The 13,197-nt window shown below is 41.0% G+C and overlaps 1 protein-coding gene across 1 annotated transcript in view; it reads left to right on the forward strand.

Annotated features, from left to right (window-relative positions):
* The window catches only part of VPS35L (VPS35 endosomal protein sorting factor like), a 102,938-nt gene that overhangs the window by 26,798 nt on the left and 62,943 nt on the right, over positions 1-13,197 (forward strand). Inside the window, exons 9-12 of the mRNA XM_045542709.1 lie at positions 1,231-1,290; positions 9,343-9,439; positions 10,145-10,192; positions 11,612-11,705. Of these exons, the coding sequence (XP_045398665.1) occupies positions 1,231-1,290; positions 9,343-9,439; positions 10,145-10,192; positions 11,612-11,705 (299 nt within the window). The remainder of the gene's footprint in view (positions 1-1,230; positions 1,291-9,342; positions 9,440-10,144; positions 10,193-11,611; positions 11,706-13,197) is intronic.

Consider the following 13,197-nt stretch of genomic DNA (forward strand, 5'->3'; position numbering starts at 1 on the left):
TCTTGGTGTTGTCATTGGATCCCATGTTCTTTGACCAGAAATGATCCTTACAGTTTCCTATCTCTGTTGCCATGTAAAGACAAGGTATGTTGTTCTTTACTGCCCTGCATAGTGGGCTTATGGGAAAAAAGCACATAAACAGAGGGAAATACTTTTACATTGAAGGTGATCTGGGGAGGATTTAGAAAATGAATAAGAACTGTAATTTTTACCCCATGTGTATCGATAACATTTTTCAAAATATAGGCACAGAATAAATAAAACTTTTGGTGCTAGTTTAGGGTTCCAGACCGCCCACCTGTTTTTGTAAATGGACTTTTATTGGAACACGGTTGTGTCCATTTGTTTACGTACTGTCTATGGCTGCTTTTGTGCTCCAGTGGCAAAGTCGAGTAGTTAAATAGTGACCAATGACCTACAAAACCTGAAATACGTTCATCTACCCATCCAAGCAAATCACTACATGCCAGGCACTAATCAGGTCGGAAATGTGTCTGTGGACAAAACAAGCACAAATCTGCCCCTCATGGAGCTTGCATTCTGGTTGAATGTCAAATTCTGGTGCTTCTAGGCACCAGGCAGGTCCCAGGAATGAGCGAAGCATGCTGGTGATGAGAGGTGGTAGGGGGCGGTAGAGACTGTGCAAACTGGGTAGTGTGTTTGCCATTTCAAGGGGCAGCTACTCATCTGCTCTAGTTGTGTGTTATCCTGTAGGGTTATGGGTACATTTTTGGGACATCTTATATGAAGAAGCAGGAAGTCCAGTTTTTTTTTTTTTTGTGAATTCTCCCAGTTTTTACCTGTTGATAACTAATTCAAAAAATGTTAAAGCACTTCGTGTTTGGTGTGGGCCAAGCAAAACTGGTGGCAGGCTGGATTCAGCCGGTGGGCTGTGCGTTTCCCCTCTGGCCTAGAAGAGAACGTAGACCATAGTCTAGGAGTGACTGCACATACTAGAGGCTCCCTCGGCCCCGAGTGTCCATTACTCCAAAGGGTAAATCGGTCATTTTCCTGCCTCTCACAGACAGTAAAAGTCCCCTCTTTCATTTGAAATGAAAAGCAAAAACAAAAGAAACATGGCTTAAAATTTGTCCCACCAGATGGCAGCATACTATCACAAGTTAAAGCGTGTCCAGGAGATGACATCTCTACGTCCCTAATTTAACAAGCGTTTATTTAGTGTTTGATCCTGAAGTGTGATGCTAACACCCCCTGTCCTTCCCTCCCCAGGAAAGCTCGTGTATGAGCGCATCTTTTCCATGTGTGCGGATAACCGCAACGTCTTACCAGGTAACGCCACACCTGTTGCATTCTGTCTTGGAGTTGGGATTAGGTTTTTATTGAGGATTCATTAAGACTTGATAAAATTATTAATTTTGGGTGTGTTAATAGTATCAAAAAAAAAAAAACTTTGAAGATTTCCGATCATCTCAGTCTTCTGAAAACATTGGAAGGTTTGCAAAAGGCCTGTCTAGGAATTCGGACAAGTCATTTGAATATGCGAGAATGAAAAGATGTTACAGTTAGATGCAGCTGAACTTTCACACCAAGTTCTTTTCCTCTGCTGCTTGACATTTTTAATATTTTTCCTTCATATCTTTCTTTCCTAAGAAGCAACTTGTTTTGGAAAAAAAACAACTTTGTATATGTTAAAGAACAGTGTCAGATAAATCAATAATAACTGATGCTTTGAATTCAAAATCCATACCCAAGTGATTTTGCATTAAATTTATTACCAATCAAATTTAAATTCTCAGGAGGTTATAATGGGACAAGTACATAATGAATTTCTTTTGCCATGTAAATGGTAACAGTGATACGTCTGGCAATGCAGAACTCTCGGCTGCAGCTTCCTTTTTTTTTTTTTTTCATTCCTCTTTTTAAGTTCCAAGCACTGCTGTAAGGAGACATTCTCATCCATCCAGGCTAGAGCAGCCAGCTTGTTCCACCTTCACTCCGACTCCCTCTGCTCCTAGCAGTGGTACTTGCCCAGGAGATGAAGAGAGAATGCCAGCAGCAGTAACCCATAATTTGACCCATGTTATTCCTTCTTCTTTCCTTTCTTCCTTCCTCCCGCCCGCTCTTCCTCCCTTCTCCTCTTCCTCTTTCTCACTCTCTCCCTCTCCCATCTATCTACTTATCTACCTATCTATGTTTTTAACACCATTTAATGTGCACGTTTCTCAGAAAGGAAGAGACAGAGCTCTACAGACTTTTAGGTCTAGAAAAGCTTTTTGAAACCATCTCATTTCATTATAGACGGGCAAACCCGGTGCAGAAGAGTCAAGGTCTTGCCCAGGGTCCTGCCACCAGCCAGTGAGAGCCTTGCTCTTAGCGCTGCACCTGCACTGTCTCTTAGGGCAGCCATCAGCTACATGTGGCTCTTGAGCACTTGGAATGTGGCCAGTCCAGATTGAGATGATTGAGATGTGCTGTGAATATGAAAAAAGACACCAGATTTCAAAGACTTAGTGCAAATAGAAGACCCTAAGGTAGCTCACTAATAATTTGTTTATATTGATTACATGGTACTGTGGATGAATTGGGTTAAAGTACACTATTAAATAATTTCACCTGTATTGTTTTACCTTTTAACGTGGCTCGCATGGTATTTCTAGGGGACCCTCCCCTGCACTGCGTCACGCCTCTGATGATGTTTTTTACGAGCTCTTCCCGTGCTCCAGGCTTCTCAAGCGTGGGAGGCAGTGATCCTGGAAAGGCCTTCCGTGCCTGCTTGAGGATTTGGGAAATCTGAGCCCATTTATGTAACTTACACTTGCCAACTTGTACTCCCTGTGCTATACCAGCAGCAGCAAACTTCAACCAGCAGGTGGAATTAAACCCAGATAGGTGTTTTCTTTAACAACAACAGCATTTTTAAAAAATGCTTTTTGATACAGGTTTTATTTCTTCCTGTTGTTTTATCTAAGCACTTGCAAATATTTATATTACCTGCCTGACCCCCAGAGGCATTTGAGTGTGCATTTTCAGTGACTATACAAATACCATTTCAGGACCAATTAAAGAAAAATTCCTAATAACTGACTTCCTACCTAAACTCTAAAAGTTCAAAATGTCATAAAAGGCTGGTTCTTGTCTAAATAGATTAATTAGCGTTTTTACCACTAAAATTCTTCCGTCTCCAAATATCAATTTTTTTACCTTGAGCAATGCAAATCAGGCTTTGTTTTCTTGAAAATGAGTTCATCATTATTTTTCTCCTTTTAGCTAAAGTCTTCACCTGCATGTGTTTTTTTCTCTGGTTCCAAGAACCTGAAAGGGAAGGGGACAGGCTTTTCACAAAGTTGTCAGCGATCTGGGGAACAACTCTCAATTATAATTACGAAGAATGCTTTTGAAATCTATTGTGCAGAACTCTGCCCAACAAAGTTAGGTATGAAGAGAAATCTGGTGGCATTTGTACTCAATCTTTCCATTTGAATCAAGTTCTGACTGGTGAATTTAATACTGAAGCCCTTTGCCTTCGGCAGTTTTAACTAAGGTCTGTCTCTTCTGAGTTTAGACAGATACCGTGTCCTTTGCATTCACAAACAGTACACACTACTAGATTTTTTTTCCCCCCAACATTTCTTAATCCAGCATATGTATGAAGAGGCCATCTACTCTGAGTGAGAAAATCGTTTTATTTCCAGCTTGGGAAAAATAACTTGGGTTTATTGCGTTAATATTACGATCGTCATCATCATCGTCTCAGCATTCCCACCTTCATTCTTTCCCCATGGGTGATGTGGGCCGTGTGAGGACAGGCAGTGAGTGGCCTTAACTAACCTGGCCTTCCCGGCACAGACTAACTAAGGACGCCAGTCCCTATAATGCCGTTATGTAAAGAGACCTTTCGCTGCTAGGGTAAAGACTTGGCAAATAAATGAAAGAGAACTAGATTCATTGGTCTCCTGCCTCCTCCTAAAATATCCACAGAAGCTCAGGGTTGAATAAAGAAGCACCATAAAGGAAAAATAAGTGGGAACTAGAACATATCTGTTCTTCGTTTATATCAAAGTCTCTTCTGAATTAATTTCCAGATTTTGAATTCGTTCCCTACGTAGCAGCCTAAGCGCTCAAGTGTATAAATCGTGTTGTGTCATGCCACTGCTGTGCTCCGAATTCTCAAACTCCTCACCAAAGCTGCAAGCCTAGTAGTGTATTGGTTTGCTTTTGTGACCGTGCTGACCTGACATCCTACCTACCTCAGGGCCTTGCACTTGCTGGTTCCTCTCCCTGGAATACATTTCCTCCACATCTAAGTATGCCTGGCTCCCTCGTATAACTCAGGGCTGAGCTCAAATGCTGCCTCTGTGGGAGCCTTCTCTGACCAATGTATTTAATGAACTTCACCTTGCCCCTAAATCTCACTTAAGTCACTCTCTATTCCAATACCTAGTTTTATATCTTTCTTACTGACTGCTATTGGATATTATTTTGGTTTTTTGCCTACTTTTTTTTTTTTTCCTGTTTATCATTTGTCCTCCCCCACTGGAATGTAAGCTTCATGAAGACAAGGTCTGCCTTTTGCAAAGTTGCCTCCTCAAAGCCTAGAACACTTCCTTTACTTGAACCTTAAGGCATATTTGTGTTGAGCAAATGAAGTAAAGAAATATAATATTTAGTAATGCTGTAAGATCTTAAAGTCCTGCATAACATCCATGTCCTAAATTGTCCCTTGAGCTGGAATGAAAGCCTAAAGACTTTGTATTGGTATATGCCAGGGGTGGGGAACCTTTTCATGTTGGAAGGCTATATTAATTTAGCTGTAATCAAATAAGGTCACATTCAAGAAACTTCAATTACATATATGTAAAAATGTACATTATTTTGTGAAAGTCTGACTACAATGTACTTAATTTCAAAAAATGAAAACTATTTGTTAATTTTAAAGTTACGTAACCTTTTAATGGCTTTGTTATGTCAGCTTTTTGTTGGAAAGCATTTGAATATTTGGTTACAGCAATGGAGGTCTGCAGTTTCAGTTGATCCTCTAGATCTGTGTTCCCCAACCCTAGGGCCACATACCGCACCCTGTTCCACCTTCTGTGGAAAAATTGTCTTCTATGAAACTTAGGAAGGGGGCGTGGCAGACTGCAGGAGGTGAGCAGTGAGCTAGTGAGGGAAGCTTCATCTGTATTTACAGCTGTTCCCCATTGCTTGCATCACCTCCAATCTCTGCCAACCCTGTCCTCCCTACCCCCATCCATGGAAAAATTGTTTTCCCTGAAACCAGTCCCTGGTGCAAAAAAGGTTGGGGTCCACTGCTCTAGATGGGTATCAATCATTTGTGACCTTAAGGGCATCTTGATTTAGGTTATGCAGGAGAATGTAGATTTGCAGCAATAAGCAGTTGAAAAGCAAGAAAGCTTTTTTCGGGCATGTTGTTGAAGGTATGGGGTATTCTACTGCATTTTTCCATATTTCGGCTTCCCATATTTCAATTGGATCTTTCTTAGCATCAAACAATGACTTTAAAATGTCATCTACTGAGAGCTCAATCAATTCCATATGTAGTTTTTTAGGTGTCTTGATGATATCTACTAGGTGAGGCTGAAATGTTAATTTAAGTGTGATGTCATGGTTCTCAAAGTCCAGTGAAACTTTCATTGTATTCTCCAATTAATAGGTTTCTAACAGCTGTGTATTCTTCGAATGATTTGCATATGTCATCCTGCTTATCAATGACCTTTGCTAACTGGGGAAAATGTTTATCCAAAATTTCCTTTTGAAGAAGTGTTTTAGTTTTGCCATATCATATATAGACTTAGCTTTACCTTGCAAAGAAATATTTAAGTCATTTTGATTTGACCTGGTGTCACACGGAAGTGCTGCATTCCCATAGAAATCTTTCAATAATTCACACTGCTCATTCTGTTCTTCATAAAACTTAACTGTCTATTCTTGCAGAGATAAAATTTTGGCTAACACCTGTCCCTGTGATAGCCAAGAGCACTTGAGAGTGATATGGCAAGTCCACACTGAATACCTCATAGTTCAGCTTTAGCATGTTATGAAACTGACAATGCGGTGTTGCGTTTGCACAAATACAGTTAATGATACTTATAACTTGTTGCAAAGTATCACTTAAAATAGTAGCTTTAGCACAGAGATTTTGCTGATGCAAGATACCATGAAAAAAAAAGAGAGAATCTGGATCTCTTAATACTTTTTATATCTGTGCTATAAACTCTTCATGTTTTCCTGTCATGGAAGGTGCACTGTCTGTACATTCACTAAATTTACCAAATTCAGTCCAACTTCATGATGTTTGTCTTGGAAGTTACTGAAGATATCTGTTCCCCTTGTTCTGTTTGTAAGAGTGCCCAAAGCGAGTAACTCTTCATAGCAAAGAAAATGTTCTGTTATGACCAGAATGAAGTATAAAACCTGTGCCAAGTCAGTAGTATCAGTTGATTCATCTGAAACAATTGAATAATATATGTTTTCCTTTTGAAGTATTGCATGAAGTTGTTCTGTTCAGTTGAAGGCTAATTCATGCTGCTGATCAGTTATGGTTCTCTTTGAAAGAGGCAGTTGTTTGTACTTTGAAATGTTATCGGGGTCCAAGCATCCTACAACTTCGACAAGTGCATTCTTTCATAATTTCTACATTGCTGAATGGCTTCCCTTTTTTCCCTGAATATATAAGCTACTTTATAAGTTGCTTCAGTGGAATTATTTCCAGGTATAATTGCTGCTTAAAAGAATTGTCTTTGCTTTTGCTTTTCATCTCTTAATTTCTGCAATACAACCTTCTGTGCCTCTCCCTCTAATTTAAAATATTTGTGGTCCTATGAGTGCTATAATGCTGATGAGCATTGAATTTCTTTAATGTTGATATTGCAGTGTCACAAAGCAAGCAAATCATCTTATCCTTAGCAGAAACAAGATAATATTGCAGTTCCCAATGCTCATTAAAAAATCTGTTTTCTTCCTTTAGCATTCTCTTGGTCATCTTTGACATGATACACTGTTAAGCAGACAGAATTAAAAGATACTGTCGAGCTGTGCAACTATTCACAAATTCCACTTCAAAAGAAGCACAGTGCATCATTGTCAGAAGCTGATAACAGACTGGTATGCTTACCCCCATAAACTCTCACCAGCCAGCCTCGTGCAGTAGTGGCACCAGTCAGGCCGGGGAAATTAGAACTAAATCATGAGCGTAGCAGCTGTCAGTTTAGCCCTTATGGCTTCCTGCTATTCTAAATGTGTGGGTCAATCTGGGAGGATTATTTTGTTGAAATTTATATTTTGGTATTTTAAATACATTTATTTTAAAAATAAAAGCATAAAAGATGAACAAAAATGTATTAATGAAAATAAAAGGATTTGTTCTATAATATTTGGATTCCGTCAAAAGGCCATGTTTAAGGACTTAGAAGGCTACATGTGCAGGTTCCCCACCCCTGGTATATAATATGCAGATTGTTGTATAGCTTGCAGTCAATGTGTATGTGCAGGGCAAGGTGTCTTTAGAGTGATTTCCAGCTCTTTTAGGCAAACTGAATCACTGTTTCACCCTTTGCTAAGCCTCATTTCCCTCAATTGTAGAATGAGAGATTTTATAGATGACCTCAGAGACCTATTTTTGCTTTTGGATTTTCAGCCACATGATTCAGTCATATGAAGGGAAATTAACCCTGCCCTTCCCTCTCCCAAAAGACAAGATTGACAAGTAAATTTAAGAATATCCCTTATCTTTTCTGTCTGGATCTCTCGAAAATAGGAAAAAAGTTAATTTATGTGTACGGATTCAGGCCAGGAAAGGGAGAATGGTCATTTCCCATCCTTTTGAAAATAGCGAATAGTTGTCAAATGAGTAAAGCATGCCAGACATCCAAAAATAGTAAATACTCAAGATGGCAGTTTCACAGTATCTGCAGGTGTGATTAGTGACTGTTCTCTGCTAGAGAAGTACCTAGAGGTTTATTATCTTTTTTGCTGATTCCATAGAAATTTTGATCACCTTAATCATATACATCACCAAGTGGCAGAATGAGAGATGAAAAGTGATTCGCTGCAAAATAAGATAAGAGCCAGTAAGCTAAGAATCATTTGCTATGTTCTAAAATGATTAACTTTTCTCTTTTTGATTGAATTCTAAAAGTATAAAACATACTCAGTGGTGGGATGGAGTGCCAATCTTTGCTGAAATCATTTGGAAGAAATGATTTCCATGTGAGAGTTCAACAATAGCTTTTGTGGTATTGATAAGTTTGGTTGTTTTTTTATTCACCTTTTCATGCTCTCTTCCATTCCTTAAGATGTATGTCATGTCTAGAATTGTGAGAAATAAATTTCTGTTTTTTTTTTTTTAATTATATCAAGATTAGGCTTGGGTGCCTGTGCCAGAAAATTCAAAATAATAACAACAGAATTCAGGGCTGTTTGGGCAGTCAGACAGTGCCTGGAATTCTGACTTCTGTCTTGTTGCTCTTACGGTCCAGTGTGGCTACAGAGGTTCCAGCTATTGCATCTGCATTCCAGTCAGCAAGCAAGAAGCAGCGAGGGAGGGCACGCCCCTTCCCTTAAAGATATTTCCCAGGAGTTGCACTTCTCTTTCTATCCTGGGTCCAGAACTTGGTCCCATGACCACATCTAGCTGCAGGGATGGCCTTTTGCCCAGCAGAAAAATGAAAGCTCTATTATTAAAGAGGAAGAGAATAGATAATGGGGTAACTGGCAGCTTCACCCCAAGGGGACGTGGGTCTTGGAGCCAGTCTGGAGCTGGCAGACTGACTCTGGCTGGATTCTCACCTCCAGGCCTTGCTTTACCTTCAGGCTGGCCCATGTGATGCGTAGAGCAAAAGCTGAGATCACATTTCATGTTGCAGTTGCAGGTCCCTAAAGCATCTGGAATTCTCAACAATATTGTCTTAGTTACTGGTAGGTAACCAAGAACCTCTGGATTATATTGGAGGAAGTGATTAAGAATGTAGGCAGTGAGGCCAGACTGCGGGTTGAATTCCAGCTCTTACATTTGCTTTCTGTGGCCCCTGGGCAAATTACTAAACTTCTCTGTGCCTCGGTCTCTTCACCTATAAAAGAGGATAATAAAAGTGCATACCTCGCAGGGCTGTTGTGGGGATTAGGTGGGCTAACATCTATAAGGCACTCTGAACAGCACCTCGCACTTAGAAAGCCTGTGTGTGTGCAAACTACTGTTGTCTGTTGATTCCTAATAATAATATTTGCAAGGGAAGACACAAAGGGACTGAAGATCCTACCCCCTTTTCTGCTCCGTGGTAACTTGTTCCTGTCCCAGGACTCATAGCAGCTGTGAAAGATCCTGAGATTTAGGAGGGGCTGATGGTTATTGTTTTTGTGTTACAGATCACTTTTCTCCAGAGAATACAAATGACACAGCCAAGGAAACATGCCTAAATTGGTTTTTCAAGATTGCTTCCATCAGGGAACTCATTCCGAGATTGTATCCTTTTTTTTTTTTCTGTCTGATGATGTTAAAGATAGGCTAGAAGACTTGCACTGTTAATAGAAGCCATGTGATGGGATGCCCTGAAATTCCTGTTGAAAATTTGGTCCCGTTACGGTTGCTAGCCTGAAAATACAGGGCAAGCCACAGTGTAGAAGCCCTTGGACTCTTGCTCTCTCCAAACAGTTTTTTGTTTTTTACTTTGAATATGATGCCATGTATCAGGCTTTTGTTTCCTAGAGGAACATTCCCACATTAATTCTCTCATTTAAAACGCTTCATCTTTATGTGTTTTCTCTGGTTCCAAGAACTTGAAAGAACAGGGTCAAACTTTTCTGCACAACTGCCAATAGTGAAGAACAGAAAATTCATCTTATACACAAATTGCATCTTAGTGAACTAAAGTTCATTCTTTCCCCACAAATCCTTGATTGGAAATGCTCAAAACCCAGTTTAGATTTCAGCATGCAACCATGAGTCAACATGTAACATTTTCCACAGTTTATTTTAAATAAGTATGAAACCTTGAAAACCATGTCTAGAAACCACAAGCCACTAGCTTAATTTTCTGGATTGTTTAGGGCCATTGTGGTCCCCAGCTCCTGAGACCTGTCTATTTCTGTTCATGAATAGTTTAGTTTTCTTCCCCTGTAGCGAATGGGCCGTCTGGAAAATGTCTTCCTTAACAGAATGTTTTTGTAGTTATGTGGAAGCATCCATCCTGAAGTGTAACAAGTTCCTCTCTAAAACGTAAGACTCTTTTCTAATGCCTAGAATCATAAAATTTCTAAATATCACACACACATGCACGCACGCACGCACACACACGCTAATGGCAATGTAATAGTAGCTATTATTCATTGAGTCCTTAGGGTGTGCCATTCAAATGAAAACTTAATGAAGTGGAGACACCATCTTAATACCCATATTGCAGAGAGGAAAACTCAAGCTAGGAGAGGTTGGTTGAGTAGCTCGTGGAAGATCATCCCGACTGGATTTGAATCCTGGCTGTGCTGTTACTAGCTTTGTGGTCCTAAGCAAGTTACTTAGGGTCCCTGAACCTCAGGCTTTTCTCCAAAGACGAGGTCTGTGCGGATCCTCTGAGCCGCACATGCAAAACTGAGTCTGGCTTGGCACGCAGTGGGCCCACGCTCAGTGTTGCCGCTGCTGTTGGTGATGAAGATGTTGATGTTAGATGCGGAAGCCTGTGCCCTTAGGGCTTAGGCCTGGTGCCACTCTGGTTCATCACCGACTGGGTTTTGTTCTTTTTTTTGTTTGTTTTTTGTTTGAGATGGGGTCTTACTGTGTTGTCCAGGCTGGTCTTGAACTCCTGGGCTCAAATCATCCTTCTGCCTCAGCCTCCTGAGTAGCTGGGATGACAGGCATGTGCCACTGTGCCCAGCCACATCTCAGACATTGTTTTAAGAATAATTACGGAGCTTGGGGAACCCAGATCTGCTTTCTGCAGAGCTGGTGCAGCGCTGAGTCATGTTGGATAGCTAGATAATAAACTCTTTGAAGCCAGGGACTGACTCATGGTGCTCCATCAATAACTATTTTGATTGGATTTATAATTTATCCCAAAGGTATTTGATTTGGATCTAATGATGCCTGGGATAGTTTGCGGGGTATCCCACGGGTGCTAAAGAAACAGTTATTTTGGCTCCCCAGTTGGGGGAGGGTAATGCCTTAGGCAGAAGGAGGTCCTATGTCGCAGGAAAAATAAATCATAATTCACATAGACAGGGGTGGGCGGATGTCTGATCCAGCCTCAGGTGCCAGGAAGGAGCAGGGCACAGCACAGTAAATCAGTACCAAAGGAACCCAGATGGGGAGAGCAGATCAGGGGGTGACCAGTTAATGGAAAATCACTGGAGGCAAAAACTGTTAACATTAGCAAAATATATGTGACCTCGAGCAGGAAAAAATGTGGTTGGCCTCCAGCACTGAGCAAATGATAAAGATGAAAGAAATCACTGAATGAATGAATTGTGTCAAGACAGAAGGACTGTTGTTACATTGCCTTAGAAAACTCTGAAACTCTGACCTTGGCGTGTTACTGAAACTTGATTACCACCCCCACAAAATTGAGAAAATTTTTGTCTTTAAAAATAAAAGAACAGCGAGTTCTCGCATCGGGTGATGCTGCCCTCTTTTTGTCTCTCGCAGGGGAATTTCTGAGTGCCTGCCTCGATTAACGTGCATGATCAGAGGGATCGGAGACCCGCTGGTGTCGGTGTACGCCCGCGCCTACCTGTGCCGGGTAGGTCACGCCAGGTGCTGCCCTGGCACGTGTGGCTGCTGTCTGTGTCCTTACCCGTTCACGTGGGGCTGCTTCGCCCCACACCTCACAAGTCATTGAGAGAGGGACTTTATTAGCTGCTAATTTTAGAACATGGCTCTTCCACGGAAAGTAGAGCTGTAGGATTTCTTTTAAAAAGTTAATTTTAAAGTAGACCAACTTACCATCACTCTAATTAGGAAGCGTTTAAGGTCATCTTCTTACAAATGAACTGGTTTTCAGAATTAATTGTTTCTCAGTTCTTGCTGGGAAGGAGGCTCCCAAAGCCTTGCAGATGATAGGTTGCTTTTCATTGACTTGAAACATGCTCTCCCTTTTGTCTTGAATTTGATTGCTTTATTAGTTCTTTTGTCCTCCTATTAAAGAGTTGGCTCAGAGTGCAAGTTGGAGAGACCATTGGGCAAGGGGTGGTGTCCCACGCCACAGCAGGCCTCAGGGCCTCGGAGGGTGACAGGCTTGGCGTAGACAGCTGCTCTGATGGGTGGGGGCATGCTGATTATAAATCACTTGCCCTTTCTCAATTCTGCTTAAAACTAGTTACAATAAGTTTTTTCATTTATGCAAAATATCACCCATGGAGAGCATGTGGTCAGTTTCTTGCAACCCACCCAGGGCCGCTGCGCTTACGAGGACCCCCGAGCAATGGGAATCTTCTGCCCTTGTCCCATCAGCATCGTGCACCTTCAGAAAGAGCTTGTTGCCCCAGTGAACCCCAGACTTCCCTGAGGACAAAGCTATAGTTAGAAGCTCCCCATGAGCCGTTCTGCATGTTACTAAATCAGAAGGCGAGAACATGTAGCCGTTGATTTGCTGCTTCTATGTGACATCTAGCAAATGATGGTTGCCCTGTGGTCTCAAATATCACAGAAAACTCCGTCACTGCTCTTAGTAAATGGTAGACAACATTATGAAGGACATTTTTTATGGGTGTCCTTGATACTGAGAATGAAAGAAAAAGTCTTTGTTTAAGGGTGCCCTGCTCCCACTTTGGAACAGAGACCAAAGTGTGCATTGCTCTGGGCTTGAAACGTGGGGTGGACTTTTCATCTAGGATTAGCAGGTGTGTTTCCAAGAGCTTCAACTTTTGAATATATTGAAGCTTGAATACTCCTCCCAAGTCAGTGTTTGCACACAACGCTTTGCTGGGTTCTGTGGGAGAGAGGCAAAGATACCATTATTTGCATATTTCCATTCTACTGCCTCTTGCCTGGTAGAACATAACAAATTCTTTGAATTCACCCTGACATCTATTGAATAATAAAGTAATAAAGACTTAGAATCATGCTGTATCTCATGAAGATGATTCTGGTTATTAATGAGAAAGCAGAAAGGGAGAAATACACATTCCTTGCAAACCTGTTCAGTTTTAAAGTTTGAAGTAAGGTCCATGAGCTAGGGAAAAGATCACGTTTGTTACATTAAAGTGCCTTTGAATGGCAGATGCAACTTGAAA

Source organism: Lemur catta, chromosome 2 (assembly GCF_020740605.2).
Source record: "Lemur catta isolate mLemCat1 chromosome 2, mLemCat1.pri, whole genome shotgun sequence".
Classification (NCBI taxonomy): Eukaryota; Metazoa; Chordata; class Mammalia; order Primates; family Lemuridae; genus Lemur; species Lemur catta.